This window comes from Schistocerca gregaria, chromosome 1, assembly GCF_023897955.1.
Source record: "Schistocerca gregaria isolate iqSchGreg1 chromosome 1, iqSchGreg1.2, whole genome shotgun sequence".
NCBI lineage: Eukaryota > Metazoa > Arthropoda > Insecta > Orthoptera > Acrididae > Schistocerca > Schistocerca gregaria.
Genome location: NC_064920.1, coordinates 1,202,140,286 through 1,202,162,719, shown reverse-complemented (window position 1 = coordinate 1,202,162,719; position 22,434 = coordinate 1,202,140,286). Strand labels below are relative to the sequence as shown.

At 44.2% G+C, this 22,434-nt stretch overlaps 1 protein-coding gene across 4 annotated transcripts in view; it reads right to left on the bottom strand.

Moving 5' to 3' along the window:
- The window catches only part of LOC126284758 (uncharacterized), a 147,945-nt gene that overhangs the window by 34,245 nt on the left and 91,266 nt on the right, over window positions 1-22,434 (bottom strand). For 3 of the 4 annotated variants that reach the window (XM_049983918.1, XM_049983907.1, XM_049983931.1), the window contains exon 2: window positions 106-278. In XM_049983918.1, the coding sequence (XP_049839875.1) occupies window positions 106-278 (173 nt within the window). The remainder of the gene's footprint in view (window positions 1-105; window positions 279-22,434) is intronic. The other variant, XM_049983925.1, reaches the window with a different exon arrangement.

Below are 22,434 nucleotides of genomic sequence, written 5' to 3'. Positions count from 1 at the left end.
TGGGAGTTGTGTGCAGGGCTCATCCCAAGCCAGTGCCACCACCAGCGGCGCAGACCACGGACACTCCCACCACACCCGCTTTTTGGAGCAGAGCTGCGTACCGACCTATGGGTGTCGCACCTGTTGGCGTCGGCGCGGCCCAGGTAGACCAGCCCTCGCGCCGTGGGCGGCGTCGGCGGCTCCGGGCGCGCCCATTGGCCAGCGCCGTCCTCGACGCTGCCCCCGTAGATGAGCACCACGGCGGCCGCCGGCGGCGTCACCAGCAGCGCGCCGACCACCTGCACACAAAGTCACCAGCGCACCGGTCGCACAGGCAGTCGTTCAAGGATCGGCACAGTGACGGTGGAGCAAGCAGTGGCAGCACGACAACTACTAAATCTACATCTACATCTACATCCATACTCCGCAAGCCACCTGCTTGACTCTTCGGTGAAGGTATGTTCTCGAAACTTTAACAAAAGCCCGTACCGAGCTACTGAGCGTCTCTCCTGCAGAGTCTTCCACTTGAGTTTATCTATCATCTCCGTAACGCTTTCGCGATTACTAAATGATCCTGTACCGAAGCGCGCTGCTCTCCGTTGGATGTTCTCTATCTCTTCTATCAACCCTATCTGGTACGGATCCCACACTGCTGAGCAGTATTCAGCAGTGGGCGAGCAAGCATACTGTAACCTACTTCCTTTGTTTTTGGATTGCATTTCCTTAGAATTCTTTCAATGAATCTCAGTCTGGCATCTGCTTTACCGACGATGAACTTTATATGATCATTCCATTTTAAATCATTCCTAATGCGTACTCCCAGACAATTTATGGAATTAACTGCTTCCAGTTGCTGGCCTGCTATTTTGTAGCTAAATGATAAGGGACCTATCTTTCTATGTATTCGCATCACATTACACTTGTCTACATTGAGATTCAATTGCCATTCCGTGCACCATGCGTAAATTCGCTGCAGATCCTCCTGCATTTCAGTACAATTTTCCATTGTTGCAACCTCTCGTTACACCACAGCATCATCTGCAAAAAGCCTCGGTGAACTTACGATGTCATCCACAAGGTCATTTATGTATATTGTGAATAGCAACGGTCCTATGACAGTCCCCTGCACCACACCTGAAACCACTCTTACTTCGGAAGACTTCTCTCAATTGAGAATGACATGCTCCGTTCCGTTATCTAGGAACTCCTCAATCCAATCACACAATTGGTCTGATAGTCCATATGCTCTTAAACAGCTGTTATAAACTCAACAATGAAGCAAATGATGTGTTCGAAGTAACGAGGCCTTTCTGCACAGCTGGATAACAACAATCAGTCTCACTGCAACAATGTGGGTGTTGCACCCCAGTGAACCTCAGCTGTTACTGCGAAAAGGAGAACATCAGTCCTCAAGGGGCGATGCCGCATTTGAGGGATGACTGACCTCACAAATCTGGAGCACACAGGGAAGGCAGAAGATGAATGTTATCTGCTAATTGAAAGTTGCAGTCTTTTATGGCCAGTACGGCTAACATCACTTGTTAGTAGGCAGTTTAGGTTTTTATATTGGTAACGCCACGTAGCGCTCTGTATGAAAATCACTGGTTGTGCTGTGTGCAGTCTGTGGCTGGATGGTATTGTTGGAATAGCCGCTATTGTAGTGTTGTGTAGTTGGCTGTTAACAGTGTGTAGCTTTGTGCAGTTGGAGGTGAGCCGCCAACAGTGGTGGATGTTGCGAGAGAGATGGCGGAGTTTTGAGAGCGGATTTTCTGGACGTGTGTCCATCAGAGACAGTAAATTTGTAAGACTGGATGTCACTATTAAGGTAAATACATTGTTTGTTCTCTATCAAAAGCTTTCATTTGCTAACTATGCCTCTCAGTAGGTAGTACCTTCAGTAGTTAGAGTTTTTTATTTAGCTGGCAGTAGTGGCGCACGATGTATTGCAGTAGTTTGAGTAACGAAGATTTTTGTGAAGTAAGTGATTCATGAAAGGTATAGGTCATTCTTAGTCAGGGTCATTCTTACGTGGGGATTTTTGAAAGTCAGATTGCGTTGCGCTAAAAATATTGTGTGTCAGTTAAAACACAGTCATTTATATTTTTTCTAAGGGGACGTTTCACACTGTGTATAAAGGGAATAAAGGCAACAGTGTGTGTCCAAGATGCAAAGCATGCTACGTGAACTGTGTTGTTACAAATGAACTGTGCAGTAGAATGTGAGAAATACACGTAGCAGTTGGAAAAGCAGATTTGCAGGTGCAGTAAATTATAAACTTGCGGCAGTCCAGTAACCGGCCGGTGTGGCCGAGCGGTTCTAGGCGCTTTAGTCCGGAACCGCGCTGCTGCTACAGTGGCAGGTTCGAATCCTGCGTCGGGCACGGATGTGTGTGCTGTCCTTAGGTTAGTTAGGTTTAAGTAGTTCTAAGTCTAGGGGACTGATGCCCTCAGATGTTAAGTCCCATAGTGCTCAGAGCCATTTGAACCATTTGTAGTCCAGTACACGACGAAAAAATAAGGGGCAAAATTCATGTCGCAAATTTTTGTACAGTGGTAGTAGGGAGTGCCAACGGCCTTGCCGCAATGGTAACACTGGTTCTCGTCAGATCACCAAGGTTAAGCGCTGTCGGGCTCAGGTAGCACTTGGACGGGTGACCATTCGGTGTGCCGAGCGCTGTTGGCAAGCGGGGTGCGCTCAGCCCTTGCGAGGCCCACTGAGGAGCTACTTGTTCTAGAAGTAGCGGCTCCTGTCTCGGAAACTGACAACGGCCGGGAGAGCGGTATGCTAACCACTTGGCCATCCATATCCGCATGCAGTGACGCTTATGAGCTGAGGATGATACGGCGGCCGGTCAGTACCGTTGGGCCTTCATGGCCTGTTCTGGAGGAGTTTAGTTTTTGGGTAGTGGGAGTGTAACGAAGAACATACAACATACTGATGGGGCGCGAGTGGGGGGAGACGGTAAGAACCTAAAAGCACGATTCTTTGTTTTTCTTGAATTCCTAGTACACCTCGGCTTCTAGGCAAAATATTTTCCAATATAAAATTTAACAACATTATATTTACCATGAAAAAGGTACTATTCATATTTTTCTCTCTGGGACCAATAGTTACCGAGCGAGGTGGCGCAGTGGTTAGCACACTGGCTCGCATTCGGGAGGACGACGGTTCAATCCCGTCTCCAGCCATCCGGATTTAGGTTTTCCTTAATTTCCTTAAATCGTTTCAGGCAAATGCTGGGATGGTTCCTTTGAAAAAGCACGGCCGATTTCCTTCCCAATCCTTCCCTAACCCGAGCTTGCGCTCCGCCTCTAATGACCTCGTTGTCGACGGGAACTTAAACACTAACCACCACCACCACCAATAGTTACCGCGTTGCAAGGGAAGGAAAAGTCGCAGGTTATTATAAATAGTATTTCAAGGGTATAAAATTAGTGTTTACTATTAAATGAAGTTGGTTAAGACTAGATATTAAATGTGTGTACCACATATAACCGCAGTAGAACCGCATTACGGAATAAATTGTGTCCTGGATAAATAAACGTCTCGATCCCTGAGTCAACAGATGGGGACGTCTGCAAGACAACAATCATCTGCACGAACAGTTCGATGACGTTTGCAGCAGCATGGACTATCAGCTCGGAGACCATGGCTGCGGTTACCCTTGACGCTGCATCACAGACAGGAGCGCCTGCGATGGTGTACTCAACGACGAACCTGCGTGCACGAATGGCAATCGTCATTTTTTTCGGATGAATCCAGGTTCTGTTTACAGAATCATGATGGTCGCATCCGTGTTTGGCGACGTCGCGGTGAACGCACATTGGTAGCGTGTATTCGTCATCGTCGTATTTATTTATTTATTTATTTACATGTCAAGTTCCGTAGGAGCAAATTGAGGAGAAAATCACCAAGGTCATGGAACGTGTGAGTACATGTACTTACAACATAAAAGTAATAACAGATAAAAATAAATGCAAGAAAATCAGTCCATAACTTTAAGCGAACGCTATCAGCTATACAATGAGAATCGGCTTAATTTTTCAAGGAATTCCTCGACAGGTTATAAGGAGTTACCCATGAGGAAACTCTTCAGTTTTGATTTGAAAGCGCGTTGATTACTGCTTAGATTTTTGAATTCGAATGGCAGCTTATTGAAAATGGATGCAGCGGTATACTGCACACCTTTTTGCACAAGAGTTAAGGAAGTCCGATCTAAATGGAGGTTTGATTTCTGCCGAGTATTAACCGAGTGAAAGCTGCTTGTTGTTGGAAATAAACTAATATTAGTAACAAGAAACGACAATAAGGAATATACATATTGAGAGGCCAATGTCAAAATACCCAGACTCGTGAACAGTTGTCGACAAGAGGTTCGTGAACTCACACCACTTCTTGCCCGAACCGCCCGTTTCTGAGCCAAAAATATCCTTCTAGAATGGGAAGAGTTAACTCAAAACATAATACCATACGACATAAGTGAATGAAAGTAAGCAAAGTAGACTAATTTACCTGTCGAAGGATCACTCACTTTCGATACCGTTCGAATAATGAAAATGGCAGTATTAAGTCTTTGAACAAGATCCTGAATGTGGGCTTTCCACGACAGCTAACTATCTATCTGAACACCTAGGAATGTGAACTGTTCAGTTTCACTAATCATATGCCTGTTCTGTGATATTAAAACGTCAGGTTTTGTTGAATTGTTTTTTAGAAACTGTAAAAACTGAGATTTACTGTGATTTAACGTTAGTTTATTTTCTACAAGCCATGAACAGAGGTCATATACTGCAATAGTTGAAACCGAGTCAATGTTAAACAGAACATCCTTTACTACCAAGCTAGTGTCATCAGCAAACAGAAATATTTTAGAGTTAGTTGTAATACTAGAGGGCATATCATTTACATACATAATGAACAGGAGCGGCCCCAACACTGATCCCTGGGGCACCCCCCACTTGACAGTACCCCACTCAGATCCCACATCACAGCCGTTATCAACATTGTGAATAATGACCTTTTGTTGCCTGTTGCTAAAGTAAGAGGTGAACCAATTGTGAGCTACTCTCCTTATGCCGTAATGGTCCAAATTCTGGAGCAATGTTGTGAGATCAAAACAGTCAAATGACTTTGTTAATTAAAAAAATACGCCAAGCGCTCGAAACTTTTTGTTTAGCCCATTCAGTACCTCACAGAGAAAAGAGAATATAGGATTCTCAGTTGTCAAACCACTTCTAAAGCAGAACTGTACATTTGATAGCAAATCGTGTGATATAAAATGATCAATTAACCTTACATACACAGCCTCTTCGATAACTTTTGCAAACACTGATGCCATAGAAATAGGTCTAAAATTATCTACATTATCCCTTTCTCCCTTTTTATAAAGCGGCTTTACTACTGAGTACTTAAATCGCTCAGGAAACTGACCATTCCTAAAGGAAAAATTACAAATATGGCTAAATACAGGGCTAACATGTGCAGCACAGTACTTTAATATTCTATTAGACACTCAATCAGAACCATGAGAATCCTATTTCTTCAGTGATTTAACTATTGACTCAAATTCCCTCATGTCTGTATCACAGAGGAGTATTTCAGACGTCAATCTCGGAAAGGCATTTGCTAAGAAATTTATATGATTCCCTGTAGAAACTAAATTTTTATTTAATTCACGAGAAATGCTCAGAAAATGGTTGTTAAATACTGTACATATATCTGGTTTATCAGTAATAGAAATATTATTACTGCAAAATGACTTTATATCGTCAACCTTGTGCTGCTGACCAGACACTTCCTTCACAGCTGACCATATGGCTTTAATTTTATATCTGTGAATTCGCTATTCTATTTGCATACCACATAGTTTTTGCCTTGCTAATAACATTTTTAAGCACCTTAAATACTGTTTGTAATGGGCTACTGTAGCTTGATTGTGACTACTTCTAACATTTTGATATAATTCCCGCTTTGTTCTGTATGATATCCTTATCCCACTAGTCAGCCAACCGGGCTGTCCATTGCTCCTAGTACCCCTTTTAGAATGTTCTAATGGAAAGCAACTCTCAAAGAGCATGAGAAATGTGTTATGCAAAGCATTGTATTTATCTTCTATATTGTTGGCACTATAAACGTCTTGCCACTCTTGTTCCTTGACAAGTTTTGAAAAACTCTCTATTGCTGTTGGATTAACTTTCCCACGTAGTTTGTAATTAAATACGACGTTGCTTTGAGTACAAAAATCTTTTAGTGTTCAAATTTGTGCATCATGGTCTGAAAGACCATTCACCCTTTTACTAACAGAATGGCCATCTGGTACCGGCGTATCACCCGGCGTGATGGTATGGGGTGCCATTTGTCAAACGTCTCTGTCGCCTCTTGTTCTCACTGACGGCACTTTGAACAGTGGACATTACGTTTCAGATGTGTTACGACCCGTGGCTCTACCCTTCATTTGATCCCTCCAAAACCCTACATTTCAGCAGGATAATACACGACCGCACGTTGCAGGTTGTCATGGTCTTCAGTACAAAGGGTTGTTTGATTCAGCTCTCCATGCTTCTCTCTCCTGTGCAGGTCTGTTCATCTCAGAGTAACTACTGCAACCTACATCTTTCGTAATCTGCTTACTGTATTCACATTATGGTCCCCTCTGCGATTTTACCCTCCTCGCTTCCCTCCAGTGCTAAACTGGTGATCCATTGATGCCAGAGAACATGTCCTACTAACTGATCCCTTCTTGTTGTCAGGCTGTGCCACAAATTCCTCTTTTCCGCAATTCTATACCGTACCTCCTTGTTAGTTACGTGATCTACTCACATAGTCTTAACTATTCTTCTGTACCGTCAAATTTCAACAGCTTCTATTCTCTTCTTATCTAAACCGAATCGTCCATGTTTCACTTCCAAAGATGGCTATAATCCATGCAAATACTTTCAGAAAGGAATTTCTGACACATCCATACTCGATGTTGACAAATTTCTCCTCTTCGGAAAGGCTTTTCTTGCAATTGTCAGCCTACATTTTATGTCCTTCCTACTTCGACCACCGCCAGTTATTTTCCTCCACAAATAGAAAAACCCATCTACTGCTTAAAGTGTCTCATTACCTAATCTAATTCTCTCAGCATCACCCGACTTAATTCGACTACATTCCATTATCCTCGTTTTGTTTTTGTTGATGTTCGTCTTATATCCTCCTTTCAAGAGACCGTCCAGTCCGTTCAACTGCTCTTCCAGGTCCTTTGCTCTCTCTCACCTGTACACGCCATCCATGCTCTGTTTGACTCAATGCCCAGGCGTATCAAGGCCGTTATCATGGCCAGAAGTCGTTGTTCTTGGTAGTGATTTCTCTGGATCTATGCACCCAAATTGCGTGAAAATGTAATCACATGTCAGTTCCAGTATAATATATTTGTCCAATGAATACCCGTTTATCATCTGCATATCTTCTTGGTGTAGCAATTTCAATGGCCAGTAGTGTACAAGCCACGGAAATGGAATTCCTAACGGTACTACTGGGATACACACGGCTTGATATAATAAGAAACCAGGACACACGGAATCAGCTACAAATATCTGCAACATGGGATTAAAAAAGACGAATAAAGAATCAAATGGAAAGAGCATTTAGAACGAATTGGTAATACAAGGATTCAGAAAATGACAGTCATACAGGGTTATGGGCCGAAGAGACAAGGAAGGTTGAAGTAAAGATGGATTCAGACCAGAACTAGCAGAAGCGCCTCATCTGTGAAAGGGCAATAATGATGATCATGATGACCCATTTATAAATATCTAAGCGAACCTTCGCTTATAAAGTAGTCTGTCGGATTCGAATAACAGTCGCATGCTGTTGTTGTTGTTGTGGTCTTCAGTCCCGAGACTGGTTTGATGCAGCTCTCCATGCTACTTATTCTGTGCAAGCTTCTTCATCTCCCAGTACCTACTGCAACCTACATCCTTCTGAATCTGCTTAGTGTATTCATCTCTTGGTCTCCCTCTACGATTTTTATCCTCCACGCTGCCCTACAATTTTAAATTGGTGATTCCTTGATGCCTCAGAATATGTCCTACCAACCGATCCCTTCTTCTAGTCAAGTTGTGCCACAAATTTCTCTTCTTTCCACTTCTATTCAGTACCTCCTCTTTAGTTATGTAGTCTACCCATCTAACCTTCAAGATTCTTCTGTAGCACCACATTTCGAAAGCTTCTATTCTCTTTTTGTCTAAACTATTTATCGTTCACGTTTCACATCCATACATGGCTACACTCCATACAAATACTTTCAGAAACGACTTCCTGGAACTTAAACCTATACTCCATGTTAACAAATTTCTCTTCTTCAGAAACGCTTTCCTTGCCATTGCCAGTCTACATTTTATATCCTTCCTACTTCGACCATCATCAGTTATTTTGCTCCCCAAATAGCAAAACACCTTTACTACTTTAAGTGCCTGATTTCTTAGCCTAATTCCCTCAGTATCACCCGAATTCATTCGATTACATTCCATTATGCTCGTTTTGCTTTTGTTGATGTTCATCTTATATGCTCCGTTCAAGATACTGTCCATTCCGTTCAGCTGCTCTTCTAGGTCCTTTGCTGTCTCTGACAGAATTACAATGCCATCGGCGAACGTCAAAGTTTTCATTTATTCTCCCTGGATTTTAATTCGTACTCCAAGTTCTTCTTTTGTTTCTTTTACTGTTGCTCAATGTATTGATTGGATGACATTGGGGCAGAGAACAACCATCTGTCTCTCCCTTCTCAACCACTGCTTGCCTGTCGTGCCCCTCCACTCTTATAACTGCCATCTGGTTTTTGTAGAAATTGTAAATAGCATTTCGATACCTGTATTCTACCCCTGCATGTTATTCTATACGGCAGTGAAACGTACACATTAAGACAGAAACATCTGTGCCATATACAAGCCATAGAAATGGAATTCCTAACGGTGCTACTGGGATACACACGCCTTGATAGAACAAGAAACCAGGACATGCGGAATCAGCTGCAAATATCTGCAATATGGGATAAAAAAGACGAATAAATGAGCATGTGGAAAGAGCATTTAGAACGAATTGATAATACAAGGATAGAGAAAATGGCACAGTCATACACAGTTATTGTCCGAAGAGGACAGGAAGGCTGAAGCAAAGATGTATTCAGGGCAGAACAAGCAGAAGGGCCTCATCGCCGAAAGGACAATAGTGATGACGGTGACCCATATATACATGTCTAAACGAACCTCCGCTTAGAAAGTGGTCTGTCGGATTCGAATAACAGTCGCATGGTGTTGTTGTTGTGGCCTTCAGTCCAGAGACTGGTTTGATGCATCTTCCCATGCTACTCTATCCTGTGCAAGCTTCTTCATCTCCCAGTACCTGCTGCTGATGTTCATCTTATACCCTCCTTTCAACGCACTGTCCATTCCGTTCAACTGCTCTTCCAGGTCCTTTGCTGTCTCTGACACAATCACAATATCATCGGCGAACCTCAAAGTTTTTATTTCTTCTCCATGGATTTTAATTCCAACACCAATTTTTTTTTGTCGCATAAGCCTTTCATAATACTGTTGGTGAGATGTCTGCAAGTAACAGTCTCTTTGAGCATCCGTCAGTGTCCTTTAAGAACCCACGTTCAGCTCGGAACTATAGCGCGTTCTGGCGTCACAACAGTCAGGTGGTCTGGTGACGCAGCCGATACAGTAGTTTCGCTGTCCTACTGACGCGGAAGGACTGCTGCGCCCTGCTCGCCGCCACGGCAGCGCCTCACAGCTCAGCTCGCCGTCACATCAGGCAGCTGGTCTGGTGACGCAGCCGATACAGTAGTTTCGCTGTCCTACTGACGCGGAAGGACTGCTGCGCCCTGCTCGCCACCACGGCAGCGCCTCACAGCTCAGCTCGCCGTCACGGCACGCAATTACCGGCTATCGTTCGATCGGCCCATTTGGCCGGCATCGCGGACGTCGCTGATGAACGCAGAATATTGCGCCGCCATGAGGGATGCCAGCGTACATTAAAGGCGGCCCTAATTAATGCGCCTTTTTCGATTACCGGGAAAGTCGGGGCGACCTAGCTGCTACCGTGTCCTAAATCTGTCAGCGCTACACGCTCTCAATTTCAACATTTTAATTTACTCCAGCTACATGTACATCCGCAGCCTGGAGGTTCCTTTTAAATACAGTCCAGTATGAAATTTGCCGTTAGCGGCACTTCCGAATATTAAAACCGTCGCATAACAGTAAAACTAGGCATACAGAGGAAAATCACTTCCTCCCAGGTAGATGCCGTGTTTCTTGACTTCTGCAACACGTTCGATACAGTTCCCCACAGTCGTTTAATGAACAAAGTAAGAGAATATGGACTATCAGACCAATTGTGTGATTGGATTGAAGAGTTCCTAGATAACAGAACGCAGCATGTCATTCTCAATGGAGGTAAGTCTTCGCAAGTGAGTGATTTCAGGTGTGACGCAGGGGAGTGTCGTAGGATCAATGCTATTCACAATATACGTAAATGACCTTGTGGATGACATCGGAAGTTCACCGAGGCTTTTTGCGGATGATGCTGTGGTATATCTAGTTTTAACAACGGAAAATTGTACTGAAATGCAGGAGCATCTGCAGCTAACTGACGCATGGTGAAGGGAATGGCAATTGAATCTCAATGTAGGCAAGTGTAATGTTCTGCGAATACACAGAAAGAAAGATCCCTTATCATTTAGCTACAATATAGCAGGCCAGCAACTGGAAGCAGTTGATTCCAAAAATTATCTGGGAGTACGCATTAGGAGTGATTTGAAATGGAATGATCATATAAAGTTGATCGTCGGTCAAGCAGGTGCCAGACTGAGATTCATTGGAAGAATCCTAAGGAAATGCAATCCGAAAACAAAAGAAGTAGGTTACAGTACGCTCGTTCGCCCACTGCTTGAATACTGCTCAGTAGTGTGGGGTCCGTACCAGATAGGGTTGATAGAAGAGATAAAAAAAATGGCTCTGACCACTATGGGACTTAACTTCTGAGGTCATCAGCCCCCTAGTACTTAGAACTACTTAAACTAAGGGCATCACACACATCCATGCCCGAGGCAAAATTCGAACCTGCGACCGTAGCAGTCTCGCGGTGATAGAAGAGATAGAGAAGATCCAACAGAGAACAGCGCTCTTGGTTACAGGATCATTTAGTAATCGCGAAAGCGTTACGGAGATGATAGATAAACTCTAGTGGAAGACTCTATGAAAGCTCGGTACTGGCTTTTGTTGAAGTTTCGAGAACAGTGTCTTGAAAGGAGGATATAAGATGAACATCAACAAAAGCAAAACGAGGATAATGGAATGTAGTCGAATTAAGTCGGATGATGCTGAGAGAATTAGATTAGGAAATGAGACACTTAAAGTAGTAAAGGAGTTTTGCTATTTTGGGAGCAAAATAACTGATGATGGTCGAAGTAGGAAGGATATAAAATGTAGACTGGCAATGGCAAGGAAAGCGTTTCTGAAGAAGAGAAATTTGTTAACATCGAGTATAGGTTTAAGAGTCAGGAAGTCGTTTCTGAAAGTATTTGTATGGACTGTAGCCATGTATGGTAGTGAATCATGGACGATAAATAGTTTGGACAAGAAGAGAATAGAAGCTTTTGAAATGTGGTGCTACAGAAGAATGCTGAAGATTAGATGGGTAGATCACATAACTAATGAGGAAGTATTGAATCGGATTGGGGAGAAGAGAAGTTTGTGGCACAACTTGACCAGAAGAAGGGATCGGTTGGTAGGACGTGTTCTGAGGCATCAAGGGATCAGCAATTTAGTATTGGAGGGCAGCGTGGAGGGTAAATATCGTAGAGGGAGACCAAGAGATGAATACACTAAACAGATTCAGAAGGATGTAGGTTGCAGTATGTACTGGGAGATGAAGAAGCTTGCACAGGATAGAGTAGCATGGAGAGCTGCATCAAACCAGTCTCAGGACTGAAGACCACAACAACAACAACAACCTTCACCGAGGAGTCAAGCAGTATATTGCTTCACTACTCCGAGGATATTTACTTGTACGTTACTGATGTTGGCAGCTGTTCTCGATTCGAATTCTGGAATATTTACTTCGTCTTCTTTTGTGAAGGCATTTCGGAAGGCTGTGTTTAGTAACTCTGCTTTGGCAGAACTGTCTTCGATAGTATCTCCATTGCTATCATTTAGTATAGGAAACGCAATAAGAGTACTTACGTAGCTTAGAAGTAATACACACTGCTCAGAATACGTCAGGAGGAAAATATTAATACAGTCACACTTTACTAGCACAAAGCAACAGACTAAAAGAGAAGCAAGGCGATGTTTCAAGAATGTACAAAATATTGTTACGTACAAGGTGACAGTTATTTAACTATATAGAAAAAACGTAAATTAGGTACAAACTACAACGCGCACACCCTTTGTTTAACATGTAAACCTTACTTCAGATATACGGATTTAGGTTATGACATGTTCGATATGCCTCCCATCATTGGCGATCGTGCTGCTCAGAGGAATAGCGAAATTCCGCATGACGCGCTTAAGTGCTGGGACATCGATGCCGTCGATGACCTCCTGAATGGATGTTTTGACCACAGAAATGGTTTAGGGGTTATTGCTGTACGCCTTGTCATAGTCCCACAAAAACAGATTCGGAGAATATGGCGGCCAGTGTCCTCTGGGTACCACAGAGCCAGAATGCGGTCTCCAAAGTGCTCCTCCAGAACATCGATGGGGTCGCGCCCCGTCTTGCATGAACCAAATCTGCAGGGTAACTTTGGATAATGGGGAAGAAATTATCTTCCAAAACCCTCACATACCTTTCTATAGCCACAGTGCTGTCAAGAAATATCGCACCGATTATTTCGTGACTGGAGATCTCACAATGGACAGTCACCCATTGAGTGTGAAGAGACTTCTCGGAAGCGAAATGCGAATTCTCTGTCCCGCAAATACGCCAATTTTCCTTATTGACGAACCCATCCAAATGAAAGTTGACTTCGTCGCTAAATCAAACTATACAGTGTATACCAATTCCCGTCATGTCCCGCGGCAGCCGTGCAGCGCAAGCCGTTCAGAGGTTATGACGATTTTATTTCATACACTTCAATAACTCTCACCCTGTAATAACTCCCGTGTGAAAGAAAATGTAACGATCCGCACTGCTTCAAACAAAGTCGTTAGCAGCAGGCTTTATTTGTAATTTGACACACGAAAGACGCATAGACTGCAGACAGAGGTATGAAGAAAGCCTTGCAATGTCATTAAATGTATTGAAATATTTCAGTTAAGTCACCTATGTTACTTTTTTATGAAGCATGAGCGATCGCGGATTAAGCTTAAGTTAATATTGTTTAGAATGGACACATGATTTCGTAAAAAAACGACGTTGCAGAGTGAAGAAGATACAGATATCACCAGAAAGTAACGCACATTTGTAACTGATAAAAACTTTCTTCTAGAAAAGCATGAAATGAAGTTACCGATACCAGTCCCAGTCAAACACGCCCTACATCCGCAGCGTCCACGCAGAGGGAGGCCACATAGGGCACTCGACCCCCCTCCCTCCCTCGAATCTCGAGCACAAATGTTATTCATAGCTCTCATACACTTGCTCGAAGTGTGATTCCTCTACATCCCCCATTTAGCCGCTAGTATCATTACGTAGCGGATCGCAACCAGACACTACTACGGCCTGAAGAACTGCTGTATAACTGACATTTGTCTGGCGGTTATAGAATTTTATCCGCCCCCCCCTTACCGTCACATTTCAGCGGAAATATCACAAGGAAATCAAGTACTGGACGCCATTGCGACCAATTCTAGACTATGGCTCTCACGAATGGAGTCCTTATGTAATAAGCACGACGATAGACATCGAACGAATCGAAAGACGCGCTACTACGATGGTAGCAGTTCGGTATAACCAATAGCAAAAATTCTAATAGAAATGCTCAGAAACTTACGTGGAAGTCTTAGGAAGAAAGGCGGCGTCGTTATTGCTAAAAGCCTGTTGATTGAGTTAAAATATTACATTAATACTTGTTTCAGATCATGAATACGTCACTTCGTAATGATGTGGAACGTGTCAGGTTAATAAAAGGTGTCTATACAAGATATCACATTACACAAAATTTACATGGCACTTTATATTTTTTTTGGGTGGAGGGTGGGGAAATTACCCACTTACTATATCCTAAAACTCCTCTAATGAGTAGAAGGAATTGCCATTCAGAAATTCTTTTAATTTCCTTTTAAATGCTATATGGCTATCTGTCAGACTTTTGATGTTATTAGGTAAGTGACCAAAGACCTTTGTGGCAGCACAATTTACCCTTTCTGAGCCAAAGCTATATTTAACCTTGAGTAGTGAAGATCATCCTTTCTCCTATTGTTGTAGCAATGTACACTGCTTTTACTTTTGAATTGGTTCGGATTGTTAATAACAAAATTCATAAGTGCATATATATATACTGTGAGGCTAAAGTGAACACCGCTAGCTCTTTAAATAAGTGTCTGTAGGATAATCTTTTACACTCTTTTGTGCAATGAACACTCTTTTACTCAATGATGCGTTACCCCAGAATATGATGCCATACGAAAGCAGAGAATGAAAACAGGCGTGGTAATCTAATTTCCTGAGATGTATATCGCCAAAATTTGCAGGGACTCTAATAGCACAAGTAGCTGAACTCAAACGTTTCAGCAGATTTTTTGTTTTTTCCAGTTCAACCCCTGATCAATGCAGACACCTACAAACTTTGAATATAAAACAAACCTGTATTCGAGGAAGACCATAAAATTGATGCAGTCACCACCAATATGGCTTGCATAGGATCGCGAAAAAAAGATAAATAAGATTACTGAACATACATATGCATGAGGAGAGTAATATTTTCCATCTCTCAATAGGGAAACAGAACAGAGAAGAAAATCAGTGGTACGAAGCACCCTCTTGGACCTACTCTACGCTAGGAGGTGGTCACATAACTATCATGTGGAATGGTCCCCTCAATGGGATCTTTCACGACGTGTTGGCACTCATATCGTTAGTGGTTGCAATCCGGAAAACAAACGTTTACTATTCTCGCAGGATTGGTTAAAATGGCTCTGAGCACTTAGAACTACTTAAACCTAACTAACCTAAGGACATCACACACATCCATGGCCGAGGCAGGATTCGAACCTGCGACCGTAGCGGTCGCACGGCTCCAGACTGTAGCGCCTAGAACCGCTCGGCCACAACGGCCGGCTTCTCGCAGGATTTTATGGTCGGCAAACGAGATTTTGAGATCCATCCCTCTCTGTAGTAACTTCCTACTCACACTACACGCATTTAAGACAACACATGACACGCTTTACCAGAGGAAAGAATCCTCGACTCTGACCGCTCTGTCATCTCAGTAGCAGCAGCAGCAGCGGTAATTGGTGCCAAGCGTCTGGGACGCCGTAATTAATGACGTCGCGTATGAAAACAGATTTTGCAGCCAAGTTTTAATTGGTTGCAGGCCCTCCAGCTATTACGTCCTCTCCCCGATGGTCTAAATTAGGGAGGCCGCTACTTACCAAGTTCGTTCCTGCGAGCTTCTTCTTTCATCAAAACAATTTTTATCCCTCCGCCCCGGTAAGATGAAAGGCCTCGTGGATCCGGCACCGAATTATCTCTCGGAACAATATCGGTAGTGGCGTGACCGGAGAACCGCTTGTGTGTCTTGCATTACGCGAGGTGGGCGTGGCCAAGCCAACAGGTCCCGGACTTACACTGGGTAATGAGATGGGGGCGGAGAGTGCGCAGCAAACTCACCCCCACACCCGCACAAATTGAATTTGCGGAGCGGCGCTCTGCTCAGCCACCAGGCCGGCTCTTCCTTAATTAAGACGTCGACCGCTGGCTTCCCAAAGCGAGCACCGTTGTCCGCCATCTTGCCACTTCGAAACGTCAACAACAGTAATGTTTTCTTGTTAGGTTGTTGTAATACGAGCATGAACCTTCCGCAAACCTGTAGATCGTTCTACGCAGCTCCCGGCATACCTGAAATGTTTCAGCGTGGCCATAAAGCTGTACATCCTCTTCCGTCTCCATTTTCCCCTCTATAAAACAACTGTGTAATAATCATAATCAATATTACACATAGCCTCGTCGCCAACTGCCATTTCGTTACCAACAAATACAACTAATCCTTTGTTGTTATTGTTAGGTCGGGTTTATTCTTTACACGATCTGTAACCGGCCTCAGCGGAACGCTTTAATATTGCAGGATACGGCTTCCAAGGGGACCACTAGAATTCTTCCGACAGAATTACATTATGCAAACGATCACTGTATCCTCCGAACCCAAATTAACTACACTATGCCTGCAGTACGTATTGGGAGATGAAGAAGCTTGCACAGGATAGAGTAGCATGGAGAGCTGCATCAAACCAGTCTCAGGACTGAAGACCACAACAACAACAACATGCCTAAGGTATTCTGATACACCTGCCTAAAATCGTGTAGGGCCCCCCGCGAGAAAGAAGAAGTGGCGCAACACGACGTGGCCTGGACTCGACTAACGTCTGAAGTAGTACTGGACGGAATTCACACCACGGATCCTGCAGGGCTATCCATAAATCCGTAAGAGTACGAGGGGATGGAGATCTCTTTTGAACAGCACGTCACAAGACATCCCAGATATGTTCAGTAATGTTTACGTCTGTGGAGTTTGGTGGGCAGCGCAAGTGTTTAAACTCAGAAGAGCGTTCCTGGAATCCCAGAGCCACTCTGTAGCAATTCTGGACTTCTGGGGTATCGCATTGTCCTGCTGGAATTTCCCAACTCCGCTGGAATGCACAATGGACAGGAATGGATGCAGGTGATCGGACAAGATGCTTATGTGTGTCAATTGTCACAATCGTATCTAGATGTATCACAGATCCCACATCACTCCAACTGCACACGTCCCACACCATTACAGAACCTCCACCAGCTTCATCAGTACCCTGCTGACATGCAGGGACCATGGATTCGTAAGGTTGTCTCCATACCCGTACACGCCCATGTGCTCGATACACGTTTCCAGCTATCAGCAGTCCAATTTTGGTGTTGACGTTGCAAGACATCATGGTCTCCTGACCTTCATTACTTACATATTCCCCCCTCACAATCATATTCTGCTCATCAAGACGCTTCATTCGAACCCAAACTCGATAAGATAAAGTCGATGTTGTATGAATTCATGTAAACGATATGCAAATAACTAGTCAATCGCAAGTGCGTACCGTGGTTGAAATACTCGGGGCTGGCGTACACACACCCATTCAAGACATGACAGTCGCAGGGGCTTTTAGTTTGGGAGAGGCAAACCCCACGCCGGGGGTGAGGGGGGGGGGGGGGGTGGAGCAGTCCCTTCAGAGGACGAGCCAACCTGTCTAAGTCGGCCGGCGACTGCCTGTAGAGCAGACAGCGTCTGCCCGAGTGAAAGGCAGAACGAGCCCGTGTTCGGCTCAAAAGCAAAGTCCGCGACATTGTGTAGGAGCGCCCAGCCTACGCATTCTTTACAAACGTTCACGCAGATTGAAGGTTTTCACAGGGAGACAGCAAACGCCAAACGCCAATGCTGCAGATTTCCGGATTGGTCGCCTTAAACGAAACGCCATTCTCCCGTTTTAGAAGAGCAATGCTGATTGGCAGACGATATTCCTGACGCCTTGAGCTGAAGGAGTAATGGAAGAGACCAAAAGATATACCCCTTCACGTCTGGCGTGGTGAGGGGCCGTTCCATTGCTGCTCTTGGAGCAAGAACACCTAACGAGAGCGTGTGAGCTGGTACGTGTACTCAAAGACCGAGGAACAAGTCTCTTCTCAGTACTTCACTGGAAGAGCACCTCTGTCGAGAGCGAATCAGAGTGCGACTGTATATTGAGTCCTTGCGATTAAGCGTTGTTCACTGTGTTGGCCGCCACACTTATTGTGCAGTGTGAACGGTCAGAGTTATGCGAATTTTTGAGTAGCATCGCGGTGGACTGGTTATCTGACTGGTTTACCACGCTAATAGTTAGACTAGGGGCGAATAGGAGTCCTTGACTTCATCAAGGCGTAGGGAGAGTTTGATTGGCGAAGGTCAATCCCAATAGAACGAGAGTTATCTTATGTGTCAGCAGCGAGCGGCGCAGACAGCTGTCATTGCAGCTTACGGTATTATGCGCTACATCTCTTGCGAGCCCCATATTTCATCCACAACAGTACACTTCACTCCATTTCACATGTGACAGCCTCGACCGTACCTAGCAACATTCTAACGGATAATTATTCAAGTTGAGTAGGCGCGTCTCTCAGCCATTCTGCCAAGTCATTAGTAATCTTAAACTTTGTATAGAAATTTCATTAGCGAATCCTATCGTTAAGAGGTAACTTCACATTCCGAAAAGAACCCGGGAAACTAAAAGTGCCATTGTGATTTCTCAGAATTTTTGCAAAATAAATAATAATTTTCGTTAGTTTCATGTTTTTCTTACACTAACTAGCACTACTCCAGTACCCAAGTATCCCACTAGTTAGGTAAGAAATTTTGTGAATTTTTGTGTCATTTCCTTACAGCGGACGACACCAGAAGATATTTATTGCTGAAAGTTTTTCAGGCATTTGTCGTTAGAACGTTAGGAGAGTCTGTCTGACTTCTGTAGTAGTGTGGGGGTGGAAATTGCACCTTGCAGGAGCCACAGGGTAAAGGGTACATCTCAGATTAATCCGTTGCGCAGAATGACAGAATAGCACCCACCCACACTCACAACGTGCTAAGGCGAGGCATAAAGCTTTGTGTCGTGGAGTAATCAAGGGTACAACAGTGGACATTCGGCTCCGAAAGCCCATATCAGTGATGTTCCGTTGAATGGTGCACACGCCGACACTTGTTGATGGTCCAGCATTGAAATCTGCAGCAATTTGCGAAAGGGTTGCACTTCCGTCACGTTGAACGGTTCTCTGCAGTAGGTGTTGGTCGCGTTGTTGCAGGATCTTTTCCCGGCCGGAGCGGCGTCGGAGATTTGATATTTTACCGTATTCCTGATATTCGCGGTACACTAGTGAAATGGTCGGACGGGAAAATTCCCACTTCATCGCTTCCTTGGAGATGCTGTTCCAATCGCTCGTGCGCTGACTTTAACATCACGTTCAAACTCACTTAAATCTTGATAACCTGCCATTGTAGCAGCAGTAACCAATCTGAAAGCTGCACGACACACTTGTTGTTTGATATAGGCGTTGCCGATAGCAGCGCCGTATTCTGCCTGTTTAAGTATCTCTGTGTTTGAATAAACATGCCTGTACCAGTTTTTTTGCCGCTTCAGTATATATCAACTAGCTGAATGCCACCTACGGTACAGCGAGTGGGCAGCTCGGTTTATTAAGTGGTACAATACGGCCTTCCCGTCCTTGAAGGCTCGCAAAGATCACTCATTATATATTTATGTTTCTAAATATCATAACTCGGATGCTATCAGAGATAGGGAGTTATTGTTTGTTGTACAACGTTTAGCAGCTCTCGAAACTTCTTCCTACGCCTTTTGTTACGGATTTGACTTGGAGTGCATCAAAATTGCGACAGGCAAGCAGCAGGCGCGATGTGTCTTCTGTTATGCACAATCCAAATCTGTGAGGATGGTATTACGGAGTCATCAGTGCCAGGCAGCATGGGAGCGCACGACCGGCCGAACAAGCATTAAAGAGGTGGGCAAATGTAGTCACAATTACTCCCAATAGTAACTCCACATCCAAACCCACACTTTGTATCAGTCAGAGAGTGTTATTCTGCCCTAGTGCTATGAAATCATACGAAATTGAGACGTCTGATTTTTAGTCTCGTTTGACAGGAAGTCAGAGATGTAGTGCCGTGTATTACGATTCATTCATTTCGCTTGAAGTTCCAGTTCGTAGTAGCCGTGGATTCATGTCGAGAACCCCAGCCGGGACGTGCAGCGTTGGCCGCTTACATTCCCTGCGCTCAAGTCGGGAGCACGAGACCGGCTGCGCCATCTCAGCGCCTTCGGACAAAATGCGCGCCCGGAAGGATTAATGGAACCGCTCTGGTTGGAAGTACAGCTGACTTCCCCAGTTCACTGTAAATAAAGGCAAGGCAGAAGACTGTCAGATGTATGCACCTGACGCCTTTTAAGAGAGCAGGCTGCCCCCAGAATATAGGATTTTCCTACTTCTAGTCACGTGAAATTGAAACAATAACAAAAGAAAAATTCAGAGTAGAAATTAAAATCCATGGAGAAGAACTAAAAACTTTGAGGTTCGCCGATGACATTGTATTTCTGTCAGAGACAGCAAAGGACCTGGAAGAGCAGCTGAAAGGAATTGACAGTGTCTTGAAAGGAGGATATAAGATGAACATCATCAACAGCAAAACGAGGATAATGGAAGGTAGTCGAATTAAATCGGGTGATGCTGCGGGAATTAGATTAGGAAAGGAGACGCTTATAGTAGTAAAGGAGTTTTGCTATTTGGGTAGCAAAATAACTCACGATGGTCGGAGTAGAGAGGATATAAAATGTAGACTGGCAATGGCAAGGAAAGCGTTTCTGAAGAAGAGAAATCTGTTAACATCGAGTATAGATTTAAGTGTCAGGAAGTCGTTTCTGAAAGTATTTGTATGAGTGTAGCCATGTATGGAAGTGAAACGTGGATGATAAATAGTTCAGACAAGAAGGGACTAGAAGCTTTCAAAATGCGGTGCTACAGAAGAATGCTGAAGATTAGGTGGGTAGATCACATAACTAATGAGGAGGTATTACCATAATTGGGGAGAAGAGAAATTTGTGGCACAACTTGACAAGGAGAAGGGATCGGTTGGTAGGACATATTCTGAGGCATCAAGGGCTCACCAATTTAGTATTGGAGGGCAACGTGGAGGGTAAAAAACGTAGAGGGAGGCCAACATATATGAATACACTAAACAGATTAAGAAGGATGTAGGTTTCAGTAGGTGCTGGGTGATGAAGAAGTTTGCACAGGATAGAGTGGCGTGTATAGCTGCATCATCCAGTCTCGGGACTGAAGACCACCATACACACACACACGCACACACACACACACAATCCAGGGATTTTTTGCGGCCTAAATGTATGCTTCCTACTCGTTAGCAGCAACAAACTGTCGAGGACAGAGCGATGGAGACAGTGAGAGGGAAACGGGAAATAGTCGTAGCCGAGAGGACTGGTAGTATTGAGGAAAGGAAGCGATAGAACTTGAAACGAACCCCAGCACCGGCTGGAAATAGCGAAGTGAAAGAGTTGAGAGTACATTTTCCCCCCTGAAAAGCTAGTGCTTAACCACAATACATTAAAGTCTAGGAACGAGAGGTGACAACAATCCTAATTCTGCAAGTCCGTCCCGCCTGCCTTGAGATAAGCGAGGAGGCAAGTCTTATAACTTCAGAAACGACTCTTGTTGCCCCGCGACGCCGCCTTAGCTGACTACCGAACCAGCAGCAATTAGGCCGCAGGAAATTTACTGAATGACCAATGTTCAATAAGCTTCATTTATTCCAGTTTAGAATCCAGTTTCAGGCGTGCATCTACATCTACGTCTACATCCATACTCGGCAAGCCACCTGACGGTGTGTGGCGGAGTGTACCCTGAGTACCTCTATCGGTTCTCCCTTCTATTCCAGTCTCGTATTGTTCGTGGAAAGAAGGATTGTCGGTGTGATTCTGGGTGGGCTCTAATCTCTCTCATTTTATCCTCATGGTCTCTTCGCGAGATATATGTACGAGGGAGCAATATACTGCTTGACTCTTCGGTGAAGGTATTTTCTTGAAACTTTAACAAAAACCCGTACCGAGCTACTGAGCGTCTCTCCTGCAGAGTCTTCCACTGGAGTTTATCTATCATCTCCTTAACGCTTTCGTGATTACTAAATGATCCTGTAACGAAGCGCGGTGCTCTCCGTTGGATCTTCTCTCTCTTCTATCAACCCTATCTGGTACGGATCCCACACTGCTGAGCAGTATTCAAGCAGTGGGCGAACAAGCGTACTGTAACCTACTTCCTTTGTTTTCGGATTGCATTTCCTTAGGATTCTTCCAATGTATCTCAGTCTGGCATCTGCTTGACCGACGATCAACTTTATATGATCATTCCATTTTAAATCACTCCTAATGCGCACTCCCACATAATTTATGGAATTAACTGCTTCCAGTTGCTGACCAGCTATTTTGTAGCTAAGTGATAAGGGATCTGTCTTTCTATGTATTCGCAGAACATTACACTTGTCTACATTGAGATTCAATTGCTATTCACTGCACCATGCGTCAATTCGCTGTAGATCCTCCTGCATTTCAGTACAATTTTCCATTGTTACAACCTCTCGATACACCACAGCATCATCCACAAAAAGCCTCAGTGAACTTCCGATGTCATCCACTAGGTCATTTATGTGTATTGTGAATAGCAACGGTCCTA